At 50.6% G+C, this 22,076-nt stretch overlaps 1 protein-coding gene across 1 annotated transcript in view; it reads right to left on the bottom strand.

The window, feature by feature from the left end:
* The window catches only part of Sh3pxd2b (SH3 and PX domains 2B), a 77,744-nt gene that overhangs the window by 36,413 nt on the left and 19,255 nt on the right, over positions 1–22,076 (bottom strand). Inside the window, exons 2-3 of the mRNA XM_051167380.1 lie at positions 13,303–13,383; positions 3,301–3,376 (exon numbers count right to left, since the gene is read on the bottom strand). Of these exons, the coding sequence (XP_051023337.1) occupies positions 3,301–3,376; positions 13,303–13,383 (157 nt within the window). The remainder of the gene's footprint in view (positions 1–3,300; positions 3,377–13,302; positions 13,384–22,076) is intronic.

Here is a 22,076-nt window from a genome sequence, read left to right as displayed (position 1 = left end):
CAACACACCCAGAGCCTGGCCCTTGGGAGACTTACAAAAGTCTCTGCGTGTCCCTAAAGTAGTGAGAGAATGCCTGTGGCACTTCAGTTAAGAACACGTTGATCCTTTCTCTCATCCTTGGCTTTCTGGGGGCCAGTCAGCCACATCAGAGCCAGGTTACGCTCAGGCCAGGCTCCAGGCAGCCCAGCCAGCAGGCTCAGCAGTTCCTAGTTGTTGTTGGTGGTAGTGCCTCTCTGGTGTGGGGATTGCCTCATACTGGAGTAGAAAGGGTGTTCAGAAGAGAGGATGGATTCGGTGGGAACGGGTCGCTTTTGTTTTCCACGGTGGAAGAAGGCCAAACTGTAATTCTTACTTTTCAAGTTGCATCCTCTGCCAAGTTGGCCTCCCCAGCCCTTGTTGGGATGGAAAGTCCGCGCAGGCTGGTCCCCCCTCCCCCGCCTTTGTGCTAACATGAAACTAGCCTTTGTCTTGCTACAAGGCAGTCTGGGTAGAGATCTGATCTCAAGAGAGGAGACCCACTTCCTGCCCATGGCGTTGACCTAGAGAATAGCCCAGAGGTAGGCTCAGAAGGAACAGGCCAGAGGTCCTGGGGCCCCTGGGGATCCTAAGCTGGGAGTGGGCACACAGACAAAGGGGCTAGTCCCTGAGAGCAGCATGTTCATGAATTCTTGCTAGAAAAGGATTACATAACCACAAAGGCTTTTAAGAGCCAGGGAGAGGGTCGGGCTCAAGTTCTCTGCCTTGGGAAGGTTCCAAGAGCTGACTTTCGCCTTTCATCCAGAAAAAAGCCATAGCTTACTGCTCCCTCTCTCTTTCTTGAAGAAAGTCTGGCTTTTAGAGCCTGGCTGAACTTGAACACTCTCAGCCATTTCAGGAGGACTCCAAAATACAAAATCAAGAACCTCCAAAGGAAGGGCCCCCAACTCTCCTCTCTTATTGCTTTTCCTGAGAGCTTAGTCTGTGCCAGGAATTGACTTTTGGGAAGCAAAGTCTTATTTAACAGATGTGGAACTAGAGAGTGGGGTGGGGGAGGTTGGAGGGAGGGAAGGGGCTGGGGCTGGTGATTAAAGTCACAGGGCTGAAGAGGTTTGACTCCAACGCATGTGATTTACAGGCCCTAGTTTTGGCTACTGCAGCTGGCACACGAGGTTCTCTCCACTTGGGGAAAAATTCCAGTGTGGTTGGTTGATGCTTTCCCAGTGGTGGGACTAAAAATGTTAGTTTTTTTTTCCCCAAAGGGTTCTCTCGGCAGAAGGGGCCTAGCAAACACAGCTAGCCCAAGGCTCAACCCAGCCAGGCTGCTACTGCCTGAGAACTTACTGACTGTGCCACAGGAGAAAGGGCGCCGGTGTGACAGGGACCCAAAGGAGGAAGCTGGTGAGCTCGCCAACGAGTAGATATCTGGGGTGACTGTGAGTGTGCCCATCAGATGTGTGTAACAACGACAAGTAAGCAACAGCCCTCAGCGATCCGTCAGACATTCACACATGCGCACTGTTATTATGGTGCCACTCTCACCTCCGATCCGTAAGGAAGGAAACCTAACACATGGTCTTGAATCATTTACCAAGGTTAAGGGGTGTGTGCGCACACGCGCATGTGCCCGAGGTGACAGAGATGGAAGCAACTCCAGGCATGTAGCTTGGAGCCAGCCATCCTTTTGTTTGCATCCCAGGTTTGCCATCTCTGCATGTATATGTGGTTTCTCTGAGTCCTAGTTCCTCCCTTGTAACAGGAGTGTGGTGCTGACTACCTATAGGACTGGGAGTGAACTGGGGTGTAATGTGTGCTAATTAACTCAGACTGGCAGTGCCGACCTCCAGTGACAGCCGTAAGTGCAGGTGTTGGAGCTCGTAGCAGGTTCTGTTTTGAGTAATGCCTCTTTCCCACCTGAAGCTTTGGCATTGCTCTTTGTAAGGATATGGGGGTTCTGGGTGTGTACATGAGTGCTAGACAAAACTGCACTATGCCCTGCGCAGCAGCTGGTTTAACCTCTGGCACTCAAGGTGCTTGGCCCCGTGACCTGACTATGTCTGGCCCTAATCTGCAGAGTCTGCGAGTGTGACGGGATAGCCAATGCCTTACATTATCCTGGGTCAGCCTGGAAACCACATCAACCCTTCTAAGCAGACAGCATTCTTTGACAGGGAGGTTAAAGGATCTGAAGCGTCAGAAAATGTCCATGTCCCACCACTGGCCCTCGACGATGAGGAATGCAGGCAGCTCCCGGATGCTGGAGGCCCCCGGCTGATGGCCATCAAGTAGACTGCAGTGTGAATGACACTTGGACAGGAGTTTTGCTCTGGGACCTCCGGGTAGAAGGCTTGGCCTGGCTAACACCTTGACTTGGGCCTTGGGAGGGTAAACAGGGAACCCAGCTGAGCTGGCCAAGGCTTCTGATCCACAGAACGGCTGTTGCTAACTTGTGACATAGGAACAGAAAACAAACCCAGTGGTTATGCTGACCAGCTGCTGACGGTAAACACCCCAAGCTCCGGCTCCCACATGAGAACCGGGAGAAGCTGAGCATCCCAGAGGTCAGGATCGTGCCTAAGGTCACACGGCCAGTAAACGGCAGAGCATCTGACTCCAGTGCCCGTTCTTAGCCACTTATTCTGCCCTTGGCTGAGACTTGTCAGTGGCGCTGTACTGGTTAGTTTGGGTTAGCTAAATACAAACTAGAGTCACTCAGAAGAGAGAACTCAACTGAGGAATTACCTCCAACAGACTGGCCTGTGGGAGTGTGTGTGTGTGTGTGTGTGTGTGTGTGTGTGTGTGTGTGTGTGTGTGTGTGTGTGTGTTTTATCGATTGTAATTGTTGTGGGAGGGCTCAGCCCACTGTCTGCAGTGTCCCCTCTGGGCAGTTGGTCCTGGGCTACATAAGAAGGAAAGCTGAGCAAGCCACGGCGAGTGAGGCAGCAAGCAGCGTTCCTCCGTGGTCTTAGCCTCAGTTCTTGCTTTACCTTCCCCAACGATAGTCAGGTTGCTTTTTTTTTTTTTTTTTTTTTTAATTTATTTATTTATTATGGATACAGTACACTTGCAGGCCAGAAGAGGGCATCAGATCACATTATAGATGGTTGTGAGCCACCATGTGGTTGCTGGGAATTGAACTCAGGACCTCTGCTTTTTCATAGCAGGATTTATCACAGCAACGGAAAAGCAAACTAGGAACGAAACGGCCCCACCCACAACCCCGCCACCATGAGGTGGGGATAAGCTCATGTGCTCTTTTGGGGAATCAAGAGCTTTTCTTCCGTGGCCGGGCTTGCCCTGCCCAAGCGTGTGCACCTTACCCACCTGGCAGAAATGGGATGATTCTTTGCTTGGGATCCTTCTGTCCTCCTTCCATGGGGAACTTGTCCAACATCTGCATCTAAATGGGGGAGTCAATAAAAGCGAAACACGCTTTACAATACAAAATACCCGTTGTCTGACATCTTAAAGGGATATGGGAAATTTAGAAGTTCGCTTTGCCCAGCTTTTCAGAAACCTCAGGCAATGGGAATGGCGGCTGGATCTGAGGCCCACGTGAGAGCAACCGTTTATATCCACGGCTTCCAAACCGCGAAAGCTCACAGTTGCAAGAGACCATTTTTAGTTGGTTTGGTTTTTTTTTAAAGACTTATTTTAAATTATGTGTATAGGCATATACATCTGAGGGACATGCATGCAGGTGCCCTCGGATGCCAGAAATGTCAGAGGCTCTGGAGCAGGAGTTACAGGCAGTTGTGAGTCACCTGATGAGGATATTAGAAACCAAACGTGGGTCCTCTGCAAGCAAGGGCTGTAATGTGCTCTTAACCACAGAGCCACCTCTCCGGGCCACCTTTCTTGGTTCTCCTAGAGAGTTTAAACCATGGGACTTGAAATGTAAACAACAGCATAACAACTTCTGTTTCACCAACAACAGGTCACTCTGCACTCTGGGAGTGACAGGCGTGTTAAAATGCCCTCCACCTAAGGGCTAAGCCTATGTTTAGGACATCACTGCATTCCTGACCCACTCTGAAATCCCCAGCCTGCTCAGCAGAGCCCAGTGCCTGGCCCTATGCTGCATGCATGAGCCAGCCATGAAGACATGCAAGAAGACATGTCGAGCCTAGAAAATAAGCTTGTGATTGTGAAGCAATGTATGAGAGACTATGTAAGGGGCAGGGATAGAGGAAGGAGTTGGGGGCCAGACTATAGTCACTGAGAACCTGTGTCTCTGCCGGGTGTGGTGGCGCACGCCTTTAATCCCAGCACTTGGGAAGCAGAGGCAGGCAGACAGCTGTGAGTTCGAGGCCAGCCTGGTCTACAAAGTGAGTCCAGGATAGCCAACGCTACACAGAGAAACCCTGTCTCAAAAACAAAACAAAACAAAAAACAAAAACAAAAAAACAAACAACCTGTGCCTCTGATATCTTAGAAAACAAAAGCGAAGCTGGGTGTGGTGACACCCCCAAACGGGTGGATTGCAGCTCAAGCCAGTCAGGGCTACATAATAAGACCACATAAAAATATATTTTAGAAAAAGAAAGAAGCTAATGTGAAATCTCTAGCTTGGTACTCAAAGTCACAAGGATCTGCCACTTAACCCTTGTGTGCTCTGATGTCCCTTTAAGGATGATCTCTTTCAGTCCCCACCATGACAGCATTACTACAGCACTGTGTTATAGTTAAAGCTGGGCTGGGGATTTTACCCGAGCTGTCTGCAGATATGTCTACATTTTTTTTTTTCGAGGCAGGGTTTCTCTGTGTAGCCTTGGCCATCCTGGACTCACTTTGTAGACCAGGCTGGCCTCGAACTCACAGCGATCCGCCTGCCTCTGCCTCCTGAGTGCTGGGATTAAAGGAGTGCGCCACCACGCCCGGCTGATATGTCTACATTTCTCCACCAATTTGGATTGTGCGTCCCTGTCCCTCTGAAGCAGGCCCGGTCTAATGATCAGCAGCGTGTGTTACTTTGGGGTGGAGGCTTACAGCTGGATCACGGTTTGCTGCTACCTATTTCTCTCTCTCTCTCTCTCTCTCTCAGGACTTACTCCCCCGACGATGACTTCTTTGCCATCTGCATTCCTGGTGGGCGGGCGCAGAGCCTCAGCAACCCTGCCCACACGGACCCAGGGTCTCCCCACAGGCTAAACTAGCTCTCTGGCCCATGGCCTGGCTGCCCATAGGTGATGCAAGCTGCCCTGATGTCTGGTGGGGTTGGTTTTTCTCTTGTTCTTGTTTATGTTGTTTTTTTGAGACAGAGTCTCACTATGTAGCTCTGGTTATCCTGGAGCTAACTATGTAGACCAGGCTGGCCTCGAACTCATAGAGATCTGCTTGCCTCTGCCTCCTGAGTGCTAGGATTAAAGGTGTGCGCTGCCACCACCATGTGGTGGTTCTCTCTCTCTGTCTCTCTCTCTGTCTCTCTCTCTTTGATGATGGGGATTGAACCCAGGGCTTCTCCACATGCTAAGTCAGCATAACACTCTGCCACCCAGCTACCTCTGGAGCCCCGAGATCACTTGGTATAGCAGTGTATCCCAACCTATCCTAATTCACGTGTAGCCAGGATGCCGGAGCAGGCGGAAAGGGGTCCTGAGCCTGCCCAGGAATGGCTGACAGGCAAGAAGCCTCCCGACCAGAATTCTCAGGGAGAACATCACCCTGACTCCCCAGACGGTCTCTCCGATAGAAGGAAAGAAGTTTGGAAAAGTCCAGGAGGAACGAGGCTTGAGGGGGACGTAAACAGCTGGATCATGGTCTGCCATGAGGAAATGTGCCCACAGAGCAGGCACTGCTCTCAGCCGGCACTGCATCTCAGCAGGGTATCCCCAAATCCTCAGAGCCCTTTAATGTGGACACCAGCACTCAAGGACTGTGAAGCCAAGAAACCAGCCCGGTGCCTGAAGCCCACAGTGTTGCACAGCCAGAGCCAGCGGCTCAGTGGTACTTTGTCATCGCAAGACCTTCCTTATCTCTTCCATGCTGAGAAGACACTGAGAGGGCAGGGGCACATGTGTCAGGCTGGATGGAGTGTCTGGCTTCTTCTGTGCTATTTTATTTTATGTGCATTGGTGTTTTGTCTGCATGTATATCTGTATAAGGGTGTCAGATCTGCTGGAATTGGATTTACAGAGAGTTGTGAGCTGCTGTGTGGGTGCTGGGAATCGAACTTGAGTCCTTTGGAAGAGCAGGCAGTGCTCTTAAGCCATCTGTCCAGTTCCCTGGTGGTGCTTTTTGAGACCCTCTCTGCATGTCCACGTTGGCTACTGATTGTTGACACTGGCTAACAAATGAACACACTAGATTAGACACCACTGGTCTAACCTCAGCTAAGTCCCCTTGGAGTAGACAGCTCCACCAGCAGCATTCATCCAGCCTGCATGGCCATCTGCACCGGGCTGCGGGTACCGCTACTTTGAAACTGATTTAGGAGTAACTTAGCAGTCTGGTTTTGTGTGTGTGTGTGTTTTTAAGTTGTGTTCCACACATACAAGATACAACACACCCTCTCAGCCATATCTGGGTGCACAGTTCCGTGGCCCTATGCACACTCACCCTGCAGGCAGCTATCTCCAGAGCTTCGCATCAGCCAGAGCACCAAATGGCTCTTCATCCACCCTCCTGGTGAGCCTACCTTCTGATTCAGTTGCTGACTCTGGGCACCTGGCACAGGTGGAGTGAAACACCTGTCCTTTCCTCTCGGGCCTTACTCTGATCAGTGCACTCAGGGTTCAATGGTATTACAGCCAGTGTCGAAGTGTTTTGGTTTGTTTTTGGTTTTGTGAGACAAGGTGTATCTGTGTAGCTCCAGTGGCAGCTGTGACCCTCCTCCGGGTGGGACACACTGAACCTGGGGGATTCAGATTACAAAGGCTGCACAACACAATGTGAGGTGTGAACCTGTATCTGAGGTATTTGTATGTATATTTGTGTGTGTGTGTGTGTGTGTATCTAGAGAGAGAGAGAGAGAGAGAGAGAGAGAGAGAGAGAGAGAGAGAGAGAGTGTGTGTGTGTGTGTGTGTGTGTGTGTGTGTGTGTGTGTGTGTGTGTGTGTGTATCTAGAGAGAGAGAGAGAGAGAGAGAGAGAGAGAGAGAGAGTGTGTGTGTGTGTGTGTGTGTGTATCTAGAGAGAGAGAGAGAGAGAGAGAGAGTGTGTGTGTGTGTGTGTGTGTGTGTGTATAAAGGATTCAGTTGGTGCTCAAGCTGTAGGAGACCAAGTGGCCATGAACCCATGAACTGGACTCCGAGGGCAAGTTCATCTTTTCAGACACACCCAAAAACAACCCTCCGCCCTAGGGAGGTAGTTGCTGGATCCCTGCTGTTCGGGGCACATGACAGCCTCCTTTGATTGCTCCCATTTGTGAAATGGTCATGACATCAACCTCGAGCTGGCAAGGGAGGACTTAATGAGACAGCATTTAAGAAAGGCTTCTCAAAGTTCTAGCAAGGAGTACTTGATATGAATACGCCGGTCTGCTGGGTGCTGCCCTGAGCACCGTGTGCACTCCAGCCTCATCCCCAGGGCCTCGCTTGGATGGCCACTCCCTCTGCAGCATCCCAACCGGCTCTATAGGACTAGCTTGGGCTAAGGTAGAAACCAAAGCTCAGGGAGGCCAAGTGACCTGCCTGAAGGTTGGACCTCACAGTAGGTGTTCCTACTCCAAGCTCAGGGCTCTTTCCTGTCCGCTCCGGCCTCATGCGAACAAGACACATGACCAGATGTCAAGTCATAGTGGCAGACAGGACCAACTTTTCTAAAAGGTCAGGAAGGTGAGTCCTCATTAAAATTTATTTATGATGACAGTGTCTTTCCCCATGCAGCAGCCTGGGCCATACTCCTCCTACCCTGAGTAGCCTCTCTTTATACTATTGCCTCTGCAATATCCCACACTACCTGAGAGGATACCCTTGCCCTCTAGAAAACCTAGCAGCTGGCATCCAAGCACATTAACTGGATGCTGATCCTGCTTTCTGGCCCTGAAGACCTCATCTTCTGGCCCAAGATGAGCTTAAGCCACAGGGCACATTTTTTCCCCCTGGGTCTGTCAGTCCTACCAGCCAGTACTCACTTTATATTCAGCAGCCGAGGGCTGTTCTTAGAGCCTCCGCTGGAAAAAAAAAAAGCTATACCTAACATACCACAAGCACATCATGGTGCTGATGTGCTGAAGACAGCCTGGGGCAGTGGCTGCTGCCATGTACCTCACCACGACACAGTGGACAGAGCCAAGTCCTTGATATGGTGGCCGTGGGTCCAGCTGCATCTAAAGCTCAAAGTCCTTGGATGTCTCTGCTCCATCCACATGATGAACATGATCTGGGAGAACCCAACCTAGCTGGGGTTCCATCTGCATCACGACAGTCTGACAGCACCTGGATCTTGGGCCAGAAGCAGCGAGAAGCAGCACTAAATTCCAGCTGTCAAATTCCAAATGCTGGAACCTCAAGGAAGTGGTAGCACATCCTCCCTTTATCTTCCTGCTGATTCCAAGCAGCCTGGGTCTGTCAGTCCTATCAGCCAGCCCCCACCTCACATTCATCAGCCCACTTTAAAAACAAACAAACAAACAAACAAACAAAAACCAAACTATACCTCACAGACCACAAAATCCACCCTTTAGAATGTACCACTGGGCAGTTTTCTGTTTATTTACACAGCGTGCAGACATGACCATTATCTAAATCTGAAACATTTTCGTCACCTCCTAAAAGATACCCAACACCTACAAGCAACATCTGCCCATTGTCCCCTTCCCTAAGCCCTGTGGGATTGCCCCTTCTGGACTCAATCGCCATTTTAACTCATAGCTGGTAGCAAATGCAGCAACAGAGAGCAGAGTGGCTAAGAGCATGGGCTTTGGTATGGCACAGCCCCAAACCTGAGTCCTGTCGTACCAGCTGTATGACCTAGGCAAAGGAGTGCACCTCTCTGAGCCCGGTTTCTTTCATCTGTGTGATCTGATAAGCTGGTTGGGAGGATTGAATGAGTGGACTGGGCCCACGAGCTGAGCTTTAGAAATGCTGGCTGTCCTTACTGGCACCATCCAGTATCACCACCGAGAACAGTCAGACACGAAGAGTAAAGGAGCGGGCCCAAAGCCACACAGCCTGGAGTGGTTGGGCCCAGGGCTTCTGTGTTCTATGCTTTTGTGTTACACTACACCAGCTCGGCTGCTCCTCTGCCAAGCCTCAGCCATCCCCCACAAACTCTGTGAGCCGAGTCACTTTTAAATCAATCAATCAACCAATCAATCAACGAGTCAACCAAGGCCATGTGCCAAATGGGACAGGGAACCATGAAAGCATCTAATGTTGGAGTATCATGGCTCCACGCAGGCTGGTCTCCTCGTCTATTCTTTGGGGACACCTGAGCTGAGTGGCCCAACCTCTCCTACCCCTCTGGGGTGGATACGGTAGTGAAGAGGCTGTTTCTAGCTTGAACCAGACCCCTGGAATTACACAGCTTTCCCACCCTGTCACCACACCCATCCGGGAGTCCTCAGAACTGGATGGAGCTAGGCCTCTGGACAGCTTCGCCATCCAAGGATGGCCAGCTGAGACAGTCCATTCTGTTGCGGCAAACCCAATCATTGCCACACTGAGCTGGGAAGAAAAGCTGGCTTAAGTTGGGGTAGAAGCGAGGCCAATAAAAGCAGGGTGTAAGAAGCACAGGGTTTGGGTTGGGCATACTTGTGACCTGGACCTAGCAAAGGAGGTCACTGTGGGTGTCACATCCATGGACAGGTCCTGGGGGTTAGGCGGAGGGAAGCAGTTTCTTTTCCATTAAAAGTAGAGGAGGAAATAGAGGCTCAGAAACGTACTTTGGAAACACTAAGCTGAGACATGAAAAGGGAAAGCCAAGTCTTGAACGTGGGTCTGCCTTCAGCCTTGGGCCAGGCTGCAGCAAGGACTTCATGGAACAGTCTAGCCACATGCCTCAGCAATTAGACACATTCACAGGGCTCCTTCCCACCCCCTCTCCTTGAGTCTCATCCTCCAGGTGGCACTCTCTGGGCCAGGGTCACCTGCCTCCCACTATAGTTGACAGTCTGAGGTGGGGACTGACCCCAGATCCAGGAGACACCGGATTCTCTCCCTTGGACTCTGGAACTGACACCAGGGACCCCAGGTTGTGGAAAGACAGCTGAGAGATCACAGGTTCATAGCAGGTCGAACAATGGGCAAGCAAAGAGGCTGGTCTTGAGAGTCCAATAGACAAATAAAGCAGGTTGGTCCCAGGGTTCTGAGGCCACAAGACAGATGGCCGGGAGCTGGCCAGTGGACACTGGGCCCTTTCAAGATTGCAGCAGTGTTGGCTCTGTGTTCCAGGCAACATTCTGCTCTGCCCATGAGCCCAACCCACTCTTCTCTTCATGCTATTTGAGTGGGTTCTGCTCTGCAGTCGTAAGCAACTCCTGGGATGACAACCATGTCACTGCTGTCCCTCAGCCTCACTGCTCTTTGTTGGAGGTGCCAGGCTGCCAAGAAGCCCCTGAACACACGCCAAGGCAGAGGTCCCAAGGTAGATGCCACTGCCTAGCACAGCAGCCTAGCAACGGGCCCACGTTGTGGCTCACCTGCGCTATCACTCATTTGTGTGAAAGGGCAGAGCAGCCCTGAATGCTATTGGTCACTTTTTCATGGGGCCATGTCACTTGCTCAGGGCACTGGATGGTGCCGGTCATCACCACTGTCCCATGCCTTCTCCTCTTTCTGCTCATTTGAGATGGTCGTTAAATTATTTATTATGGGACTGGGACAAACTCCAGGCCTTGTGTGTTCAAGGCACACACACTTTGCCACTCTGCTGGATGCCACCCCCCCCTCCCTGACAGCAGCTTTACGGTTAGCCCTGCATCTGCCTCCTGAGTACTGGGATAAAAGGCGTGCGCCACCACCGCCTGGCTCCAGAGCAAGTTTTATGGATAACCCCGCTGTTTATTTATATTCAGCTCGGTTGCAGCAGATTGTCAGAAAATTGTAAGTGTATGTGACACTGCTAGACGTGGCTGCATGCTGTTGAACACAAAGCATCACGGATGAGAGCTCATTATGTTTTAAATAATTAAGTGACTGGTATCTCAACCTCTTCACATGATGCAGCAGCTCCCGGCTGTGTACCATGAAGGCATCAGAGACTGTTTCAGCTACACTAGGGAAGGCATTTAGGAGCCTATTGCTATCTGCCCTCCTGTTGCTATCTGGACATCCTCCAGCTCCGGTCCACACTGTCAGGGAAAGCTTGGGTAGTCAAGGCTGTAGTCATGGATGCCTGCAGTTAATATTACTCAACCCCTCGGAGAATCTGAGACTCTCCTTCCACACCCAGGCTATGCCCTTGATGCCAAGGGTGGAGCAGCAACCCAGGAAAACCTATTAGCTGTCATGGTGGAGGGCACAGAGCCTATGACATGCAAAGTGCTTTCCAGGACCTATGAGGCATTGTGGTTTGAACAGGAATGGCCCCCATAGACTCATGTGTTTGAATGGTTGGCCCATAGGGAGTGACACTGTTAGGAGGTTTGGCCTTGTTGGAGTAGGCGTGTGGAGTAAGGGTGCCACTGTGGGGGCGGGCTTTGAGGTCTCAGATGCTCAAGCTATGTCCAGTGTGGCCCACAGTCTCCTTCTGCTTCCTGCTGATCCAGGTGTCCAGCATCATGTCTGCCTGTGTGCTACCATGCTTCCCAACATGATGATAATGGACTAAACCCCTGAAACTGTAAGCCAGCCCCAGTTAAGTGTTTTCCTTTATAAGAGCTGCCGAGGTCTGGCTGGGCATGGTGGCTCACGCCTTTAATCCCAGCATTCAGGAGGCAGAGGCAGGTAGATTGCTGTGAGTTCGAGGCCAGCCTAGTCTACAAAGCGAGCCCAGGACAGTCTTGAAAAACAAAACAAAACAAAAAACAAACAAAAAAGAAAGAAAGAAAGAAAGAAAGAGTTGCCGAGGTCATGGTGGCTCTTCATAGCAATGAAACCCAAACTAAGACAGAAGTAATTGTTACTCTTTCCTACAGAATGTGAGCCCACAGTTGCTCTAGCCATTTGCAGTCATGTGTGACTGAGGATGAAGCCAACACAAAAGGAGAAGTCAGATCAGAAGACGGAATGAAAGCCCTGCACTAAGCTGTGCCTGAAGCCTGGGAGCTGTAGCCTCCTGGGATATTCAATTACCTGGCAAAAATATCTGAAGGAAACCTGATTTGGTTCCGTCACTAGTAGAGCAGATGCCACTTGTCCCTCATGGATGGAGGCTTGCACTGGACCTCACCACACAGTGGGGGAGAATGCACAAAGCTCGGTAAGCCAGGAACATCCCCAGTGTCTGTGGCTGACTTTGCCACAGTGTCATCTGCAGGACCCTGACGCCTCCAGCCTCCTCCGAGCTGTCTGCTTTTGGAGACACTGCGATGAAGCTCCCAGCCCGGGATTAGCATCGCTTCACATTAGTGGAGAAAGCTCCCACTGAGCTGTCCTCACATTATCCAGCTCACAGTGAGACTTGTGGTGCATGTTCGTTTGTTCATTTGTTCGTTCATACATACATTCTTTCACATGCTCGTGCGCTAAGTGAAATCATGCTATGTGCCACGCTTTAAATAAAAACATTAAAGAAAGAAAGAGTGTCCCAGCACTCGGGAGGCAGAGGCTGGTGGATCGCTGTGAGTTTGAGGCCAGCCTGGTCTACAAAGTGAGTCTAGGACAGCCAAGGCTACACAGAGAGACCCTGTTTAAAAAAAAAAAAAAAAAAAAGGAAAGAAAGAAAAAGAAAAAAGAAAAAAGAAAGAGTGAAGAAGACACAGTGACTGTCATAGTCTAGAGGAGACAGATAAGCTGACAGCATCAACAGAAAGAAGCTCACGGAACTGGGTGATGGTTCCTGACGAGTGGAGAACAGGGCTTCCAGAGGCTGGGAACTCTAGTGGCGGAGTTATCCAGGCCAGTGTGTCAAGTAGGAGAGCAGAGTAAGCATGCACGTGAGGGTCAGTAATGTAAAAGCTGGGGATGGGCTAGGACTGGGGAGACGTGCGTGCAAGGTGCACAGACAGACTTAGCATCCTGGATCACAACATGGTCACTGTATAAAACTCAGTTCAACACGGTTCCAGAGCCATGCATGGTGGCCTCCAGGGTGGCCCCCTTCAAGGGGCAGCCAACGAATACTTCGCTTTAGTTAAATGTGCCAAAACATAAGGCAGTCAAGGGCCTTGTTTATGACCCAGGTAATGGGTGTCCATTTAGAGTCTAGATCATAAAATGACATGTCTGTAAGGTCACAGAGTAGGGAAAGTCCAATCAACCTTCTCTCCCACCATATATGCCTACCTGAAGGTCGAAGAACTTGCTGTAGCGCCGGTAGATGGCCTCTGTGGTGCCACTGGACCACGTGACTCGGATGATGTAGACCTGCCAGGAGGGACAGAGGAGACAAGTATTAACCACGAGGGGATGACATGGTCGGAACGCATCTTCCGGTCCAGGCGCCAGGAATGTCATTCCCATGGGACAGAGCAGGTAAGTCAACCTTTGAGATGCCCCAAATGGGGAATGGGCATTCCCTCAGGGGTTCATTAGTTCAGTGGGTTTGTTAGAAAAGTGAGTTTAGTCCACCTAATCCTCTCTCCTGCATCTTACATCTTCTGCCACGAGTTAAGCATCCCAGAGGCCCCTGTCGGACGCCAGCCCCTTCATCATGACTTCCCACCTTCTCAGAAATAAACCTCTGTTCTCTACCAATTACCCACCCGTGCCGTCCTATTACAACAGCACAAAGCAGACTAAGACAGCCTTTCATCCCCGAGACTAAGGAGGTGTTTGAGCCAGGAAAACCTTGTGTTTCAATCTCAGTTTGGCCAAGGACCAGCTGGACCAGTCAGTCCCTTGCTGTCTGTAGGCCGCAGCTCCTTCCCTCCTCAATAGAAGGGGACTAATAGGCCTGGCCTGCAGAGCTGTGTCAGGGGTGGTACAGGGTCAGCCTGAGGCAGGTGCTACTCTGAGCACTGTATGGATCCTGTCTGCTCCCCATGTGACTCTCTGTCAGGGCAATTCTTAAAACCTTCACGTTCATCAAGAGAAGCCATGGTGCTTGGACTCTTAACTTCTGCTATAGCCCGAGTGCTGAGCCATCCTGACGTTTCCACCAGTGGGGACTCAGGCCAAGTCAGATGTTCCCTTGGGCCTCAGCTTCTCTGTCAAGTGGGCTAACAACACCCACTTCCCAGGCTAAATGGGGGTCTAACAAAATCAAGGTCATGAATCCTCTTAGCAACTAGAGGACACATCTCCGACCTTGACCACGTGTCACAGCATACACAGGAAACAGTGCACTGATAACAAGTCCGGGGAAACTGAGGCTTTCGTTGGCAGGAGGGCATATACCTCGGTGGAGACAGCAGTGGTCCCTGCTGGTTTCGGCCAGCACTGATGGCCACAGTACCCTGTACTTCCTCCAGAAAGCCTCCTCCATCTTGCTTAGCCCCTTAGAAACAGAGTAGTGACTTGGAAGGGAATGACATGTGACCTGAGCTGGGCCAATCAGGGTCAGTGAGAGTCAGCCCTGGGACTTTCGTGCCAGCTCTTCACAGGAGGAGGCGCTAAGGATACAGTCTGGCCTCATCTGTTTCAGCATGAAGCTATGTCTACAGACACGTGTTTTCTGGACTAATAATTACCGTTTGGTCCACAGAGAGCTATGTCTAATTATAATAAAAATCGCTTAATTACCATTTTTACTTGTGCATATTAATGGCGTAGGGTATGGTAATCTGATGTACGCCTACCATGGTAGTGATAAAGTCCAAGTGTGTGAGATATATGATTGATATATATGGTAAACGTATGATATATACATGTGCATATGCATACGTACATATGCATATATACACACATACACATAGATGATAGTGCTGGGTTTGGAAACCGATGGAGATAAAGCTGAAGGAAACTGCAGAACTCAGCTAAGTTGGGTAAACTGAGGCCTGGAATGTGATAACATGCTACCAAAGGCCCCTGTCCCTTGAGATGCCCAAACAAAGTTTGGCTGGCTGCTAAAAACATGACCAATAAAGGTTAGAATAAAAAGAAAAAATATTAAGAAACACTGCCAAATATTTTGTTTCCTTAAGATAGAAAGCATCTTCGCACACATGGAAAGCCTCCTCACGTATGATTCACTCCTGGCCTCCTGTTCCCACTTCCTACAGGAGGCCTAAGTGCTTTGTGGGAATGAACCCCTGCATAAATCTGATGTAGTGTTTGTAGGCACAGGCCAGACTTTGTCTCAAGGCTTGTCCCAGGCTCTGGCCTGAGGACCCAGGGTTGGAAAATGGCACACACCAGCTCTGCCACTGCGGGACACTCACAAGATGCTGGCCTCTCCGGCTGTGGTGCCTTTCACTCTGGCATGGTGACAGCAGTCTCCTCAGGATCAAGTATGACAGTGAATAGCTATGGGCCTTGCCTGGCTGCCAGTGCACATCAGGAGTGCTCAGCTGGCTTCCCACTCTGTGGTCATCCAGGCTCCCTTCCCTTTTTTTTTTGGCTTCAGTACCAGTTTCTCTTGGAGAGGTACCGCTTTGCTTTCTCACTGTGTTGCTATAGGGAGGCTTACTTCCCATGCCTGGTCAGCACTGCCTGGCTGAGGCCGCAAAAGGGGGCTTGGGCTTGTACCTGATCTAAGCCACGCTAACACGATCCAGGATCCCCAGTAGCATAAGACTCTTCCCCTTGGTCCCCCAGCCGGGTGGTGGTGGTGGTGGCATTGTGTCTTTAATGCCAGAACTTGGGAGGCAGAGGCAGGAGATCTCCAAGTGTGAGGTCAGCCTGGTCTACAGAGTGAGTTCCAGGATAGAGGAACCCTGTTTTGGAAAAAAAAATTCTTTTGCCCCTGAAATGTCCTGGCGGGGCAGGGGTGGCGTTTGGGGTTTGGGGGGATGGGGACTGGAGTTTGGGGGTGTGGTGTGGGGGGGTGGGGGGGATACCATTTGAAGAATGACTCCATGACAAGCATGTGCTGCATGGAAGAAAGGCAAGTGAGGAAACATCTCCATCTCTGTGGGACGGTGCTTTTTAAAAGCCTCAGAACCCATGAGCAGAAAACAACCAACTCAGCCGCCGGAGACATACATGTAAAAGACCTGCCAGACACATTACTGGAGCGAGTAGATGATGCGAGAAAGCCAGTGAGATGATGGCAGTGCTACCAGTGAGATGATGGCAGTGCCACCAGTGAGACAACGGCAGTGCCCCAGTGTGTTGACGGCAGTGCCACCAGTGAGATTACGGCAGTGCCACCAGTGAGATGACGGCAGTGCCACCAGTGAGACGACAGTAGTGCCCCAGTGTGTTGATGGCAGTGCCACCAGTGAGATGACGGCAGTGCCACCAGTGAGATTACGGCAGTGCCCCAGTGTGTTGACGGCAGTGCCACCAGTGAGACGACAGCAGTGCCCCAGTGTGTTGATGGCAGTGCCACCAGTGAGACGACGGCAGTGCCACCAGTGAGATTACGGCAGTGCCCCAGTGTGTTGACGGCAGTGCCACCAGTGAGACGACAGCAGTGCCCCAGTGTGTTGATGGCAGTGCCACCAGTGAGATTACGGCAGTGCCCCAGTGTGTTGACGGCAGTGCCACCAGTGAGACAACGGCAGTGCCACCAGTGAGATGACGGCACTGCCACCAGCCACTGGAGAAAACCGGACCAAACAATGACAAGAAAGCACGCTACCACTTGGCGAGTGTCCACACAAGGACCACGTGTTACAGGCCTGGTCCCCAGCCTATGGTGAATCCATCAGTAGCAGGTGGAGGCCAGAAGGAGGAAGTGCTCTCGAAGTGCATGCTGGGACTCCTGTCTCTTCCTGCCTTTCTCTTCATTTCACGGCCAACTTGCTGCATCATACACTCTATGATGTATCTTATCATTAAAGATCCAAAGGCAAAGGCGATAACTACCCTCGACCTCTGAAAATATGAGCCAAAGTAAGCTTTCCTTTCTTGTACACTGTTTATCTCCAGCCTTTTGTCATAGTAACAGAACTACTGAATCACAGAACTGTGAATCTAGCAGCATAGATGAAATGGAAAAATACAGTGTTGGGCATGGGAGTGCTGCCGGTGACGCTAACACTTGGAAGTTGAAGTAGAATGATTAGGGGTTCAAAGCCATCCCGGGGTACATAGTGAGACCCTGTCCTAATTGTCACTGTGCTAGCTTTCCAGTCACTGTGACAGAACGCCTGATATAAACAACTTGAGGGGAGAGTCTGGGCTCACAGTTTCAGAGGTGTCAGCCTTTCATAGGGGGATGGCATGGGGGGGAACCAGCGCAGCTCACCGAGTGGTGGCAGGAAGCAGCAGAGAAAGGGGAAAACAGGAAAGGTTCAAAGAATGATATGATGACAGTCCACTTCAGAGTAGGCCTGCCTCAGAATACCACAGCATTGTAAATCCATCCAGGGATACAATGCACCCACTGGCCAAAGGCCTCTCTGGAAACACCATCCAGAGACACCCAAAGGTGTCACCTGGGTGCCTCTCAACCCAGTCACAGAAGCTGGCATTTAAGATGAATGGTTACCATCATAGTGGGTAGGAAGAAATGGCAAGAGCGAGCGGGCCTGCCCCTCCAAATGACTCCACCTCACCTCATCACACAGCCCTCTCCCCAGGACTCCCTTCTGTTCTCTGGGTCCCACAGGGACACAGAAGAACTGCACCTCTAGGTCACTTCACCAAGGCTCTGACACAGGTTCCTAGATGCTGAAGGAGTCTGGGCTCTGTTCCTTCCTCCTGGGACCTATGGGAAACCCTGACGCCCCAGCTTCCACTTCTGGACCTCAGTCTGCCTGGAAAGAAGTCGTGAGTCTGGCCACATGCCCATCACCACACACCTGAGAGCCTGTTTACCTCTGGGTAGGGCTAGAGAGCACCCCAGGAGCTCTGGGATGCTGCCACTGAGAGGCCCTTGGCTGCTCAAGGATGCTGCTCAGCCCCACACAAAGCCACAGCCTGGAGGCACCAGCACCCAGGGCAGACATCTGCTCTGCAGGGATACAAATGAAGGCTGACACAGCATGGGGGCCCAGGGATAGCCTACCTTGATCTGGCCAGTGCTGGGGTCCTGATTCCAGGCCCTGCCTCTAGTTTCTAGTCTGCACGGTAGGGTCTGGGCCTTCCACCTTAGCTCCCTTTCTAGCAAGACAAGGGGATTTGTGCATCTAACAGAACTCAAGGGTTGCGTTAGACAAAGTTCGTACCCTGGAGTTAGTCACCTGAGCTTCAGGGGGAGCCACAGTTGGCCTCTGTGCCTGAGGTTCTGCATTGCAGGTGGAAACGGTAAAATGATGCTGGTCTGTACAGACTGTACACAGCTTTTTCCTTCTAGTCCTTACCAATACAATAGTCATACCAAAGGCAGGGCATGGGGAGATGGAGGTGGTGGTGGTGGCAGCACACACCTTTAATCCCAGCACTTGGGAGGCAGAGGCAAGCAGAACTGTATGAGTTTGAGGCCAGCCTGGCTACAGAGCAAGTCCTAGGACAGCCAAGACTATACAGAAAAACCCTGTCTCAAAAAAAACAAAAAACAAAAAACAAAAACCAAAAAACCAAAAAAAAAAAAACCCAAAAAACAAAAAACAAAAAAACCCCAAAACAAACAACAACAATAACAACAACAACAACAAAAAAAACCCAAGGAAACAAAACAAAACATCATATACCAATACAATCTAACCCTGTTCACATGGCATCTCCATTGGTATTGGTATCAGCATCGTAAGTGACCTTACAGACACAGAAAGCACAGAAGACGCTGTGCATGGGTTATATGCAAATGCTGTGCTATTTAAAAAAAAAAAAAAAAAGAATTTATTATAATGTATTCAGATTACGTCCAGATTGTTATCTCCTTGCTTGTATGTTCCTGTTCCCACCCTCCCTCCCTCTTCTGCCCTATTTCCCTCCCCTAGACCTCTGACAGAAAGGGACCTCTTCCCCGCCCATATGACCACAGCCTATCAGGTCTCATCCAGGTAGCCTGCTTCCCCTTCCTCTAAGTATCTGTAGCCTTTGATTCCGGTGGGGAGGGAGGGGCTGGAACCAAGCCCTCGTGGATACCAAGGGATGGCTGCACATAATTTAATACACAGTTCATATGTATGTGTGTGCATGTAAGCATCACACACACCACATCCTATACACACTCCACATCACACATATGCACAGCTGCTCCTTGCCGCTTGAGGCAGCTCTGCTCTACAGCGTTGCCAGCAGAGAAACACAGTTAGGGAGTGTCTTCATGTTTTCAAAGCATTTTTATCAAAAAGATCAATATATAACTTCATTGTTTATGTTTAAAGACCCTGCTAGTATGGATAATTAGTTGACTCACACTGAGCTCATGGCCAGCAGCTCCCTCACTCAAGCCTGATGGAAGCTTTCCCATGTGCACATGAGGCCCAGTGAGCCTTTCTGACCCAGAGTCCCAGGCTGTACCTCAGCCCCAGGCCTGGGACCATTTAAAATAGTGAAATCACCAACAAAAAGCACAAACATGTAAAAGAGGTGGGAAAAGGACACTTGATCCAGACACAAGAGCAGAAACAAGAGAGCGAAATGTCACGCTGCTAACCTTGCTGAGAATGTCATGCACTCCTGGGTGATGTAAATCTTGACACCCGGGCAAGCCCACGCCTGTTAACACCCCCAAGAGCCACCGGTGCTGATTTGGGCCACAGATAAATGTCATCAAGCATACAAATTCATAAATATAAATAAGGACATATCTATACACAGATGTGTGTCTATGTGTGTGTATATATGTGTGTATGTGTGTGTGTGTGTGTATGTGTGTGTGTGTCCACGTAAACACACATGCCAGTGGTATTCTGGGCTTGAAGGAGTCCATAGGCTTTTGAAAAGTACTGTTCTTGATGCTTTCTCATATTTCCAGATGTTTTCAAGCTATACAAATGCTCCTCAATTTACAATGGGTTCTATATTGATAACCACCTAAGTGGAACACCTTAAACAGAAAATGTACTGACTCCATCTGACCTCCCCAACACACTTGCTCCGCCATGCAGCCCACTGTGTTGAGTCAGCCATGGCGCTCTGTCATGGGGCTGGCCCGCAGCTGTGGCTTCGTAATGCTGCAGCATCAGGAGAGTGTGCTTCAAAGCCACACGTTAGACTGCCACCAGTCAGGGGCTTCTGTATTGTCCAATGAGAAAAAAAATCATGCCACTTCCTGGGAAGACACTTCCTGTTCTGAGCCCTAGACTAGCATCTTCTCACTTGGTCCCCAAGGCCACTGTGTACAAGTGTGTCCAGCACCACATACAGGGTGGCAGGTTCTAGCGTCAACCTCAACTGGATTCTGCTGTGCAATCTGCACCCAGAACGTAATGTGTGGGGTAGGGTGTGACATCTGTCTCTGGGAACCTTTGTGTTCTCTGCAAAACAGGCCAAGGATCTGATCATTCTTACCTCCCTGGCTGACGGAAAGTTCCAGAAATGGAACACATGCTAAATAAAATCTCAGCTCAGGGATGAGATTTGTAGGAAATGTTCTCTGAATGCTGTTCTTCACCCTTACCTCCCTTGGCAAGTCTACACTTGGGCTGTGAGCCCTAAGGCCTTGCAGGGTCCCAAAAGAGCATGGAGGAACCTAGGCCCATTTCCAATGTCAATAACTAAAGGGTTTGTTCTTCCAAGAATAAAGTCTGAAGCCAGAATCCAGCTTACAGCCCTTTGGGAAATCAGAGCTGGGCCCTGGCAAAAGTAGGTGGTAGGACAGAGATAGTCAAGCCATCTCCTGTGGGACCCTAGAGGGTCAATCAAGGGTTGCCTGGTTACTTCTCAGCCACTAGCTTAGGGTCCAGCACCTGGCAAGGCCATAGGGAGTGGACAGGCCATTCCCCAAGGCAGCCTGATCGATGATGGTTTGCCGCTGCTGCTGCTTGGCCCACACAGAGCTGCGATCTCAAAGGGTTTCGCCATGTGACCTACACACTTGTTCCTTGGAGGCTTAGGGCAACTTCCAATCGCATTCTGCTTTGCAGGTCTATTGCTGGAGTTTCTAGGGGGTTCTGGGCCTGGCTCCAACTCCAGGCTGAGAGCAATGACTGGGTGGGGCCGCTGTGTTGGTCACAGCGTCGGGGTGAAGGGGCCAGAGGCAGATGTTGACTGACCTTCGTCTCACTTTCCCAACACTTTCTGGTCTCCCAGCACGAAGGACCACCACTCCCAGAGCAGGCCACACAGGCCAGGAGGGATTTTAAGGCAGAGTTTCTTAGTCCTATTCCTAGCAAATGTTACTGGTTTTCCATTTATGGCAGGCAGCTACAGTTTCCCTTTAAAAGTAGCTGAATTGTCTGAGTGAGTGCATGTGAGGAGCCAGGCTGCACTGGGAATATATAGTAAGACAGTCTGTGGGCACAGAAAGCCTCTGGTGGTGCCTGCCGGGAGAGCGGAGAAGGAGCCTGGTCCTGAGTTCCCAGGGTTCCCTGGCATTCTCTCTGCATCCTAAGTCCTGTTGTCCATAGGCCAGTGGACGACAGTTCTAAAGTCAGAAGCACATCCTTGCCTCTTCTGTGCCAGTGGGTGGTCTGCAGCGACTTGGGGGGGGGGACTGAAAAAAATCTAAAGAAAAGGCCCACGTGGCACTGAGGCTGTTTCCCTACGGGGGGTTTGAGAAAGACACAGCAGCAAGACGATGCAGTTCTTCATTAGCACTGCCTGTCCCGGGGGCAGGCTGAGCGGCGAAATGCTTGCTAAGGTCCAGACTTCACTGAGGGATTCACCCCCTCGTACGAACGCAGCGATTAACGTCTTCAGGTTTATTTATACATCATCTGTGGGCTCCTCCAATGTCCACGACAGGGACTTTTCTTGCTTCTTATAAGTTCTCTGCGATAACTTTTGGGCTTCCCACACAACGGCTTGTTCAGAGAGGAGTGAATCTGGAGAGCGCTTAGGCCAGCTGTCAAACTGGCCTGTGAGAAGTCCCAGGATCCTGCAGAGGCCAAGTGGGTGGGCCTCTGGACTGTCTACCCTGGTTTCCACAGCACATGCCACTTTTAGCTCTTCTATATGTA

Source organism: Acomys russatus, chromosome 25 (genome assembly GCF_903995435.1).
Source record: "Acomys russatus chromosome 25, mAcoRus1.1, whole genome shotgun sequence".
Lineage (NCBI taxonomy): Eukaryota > Metazoa > Chordata > Mammalia > Rodentia > Muridae > Acomys > Acomys russatus.
The sequence above is the reverse complement of the archived record's forward strand: the minus strand, read 5'-3'. Positions and strand labels throughout refer to the sequence as shown.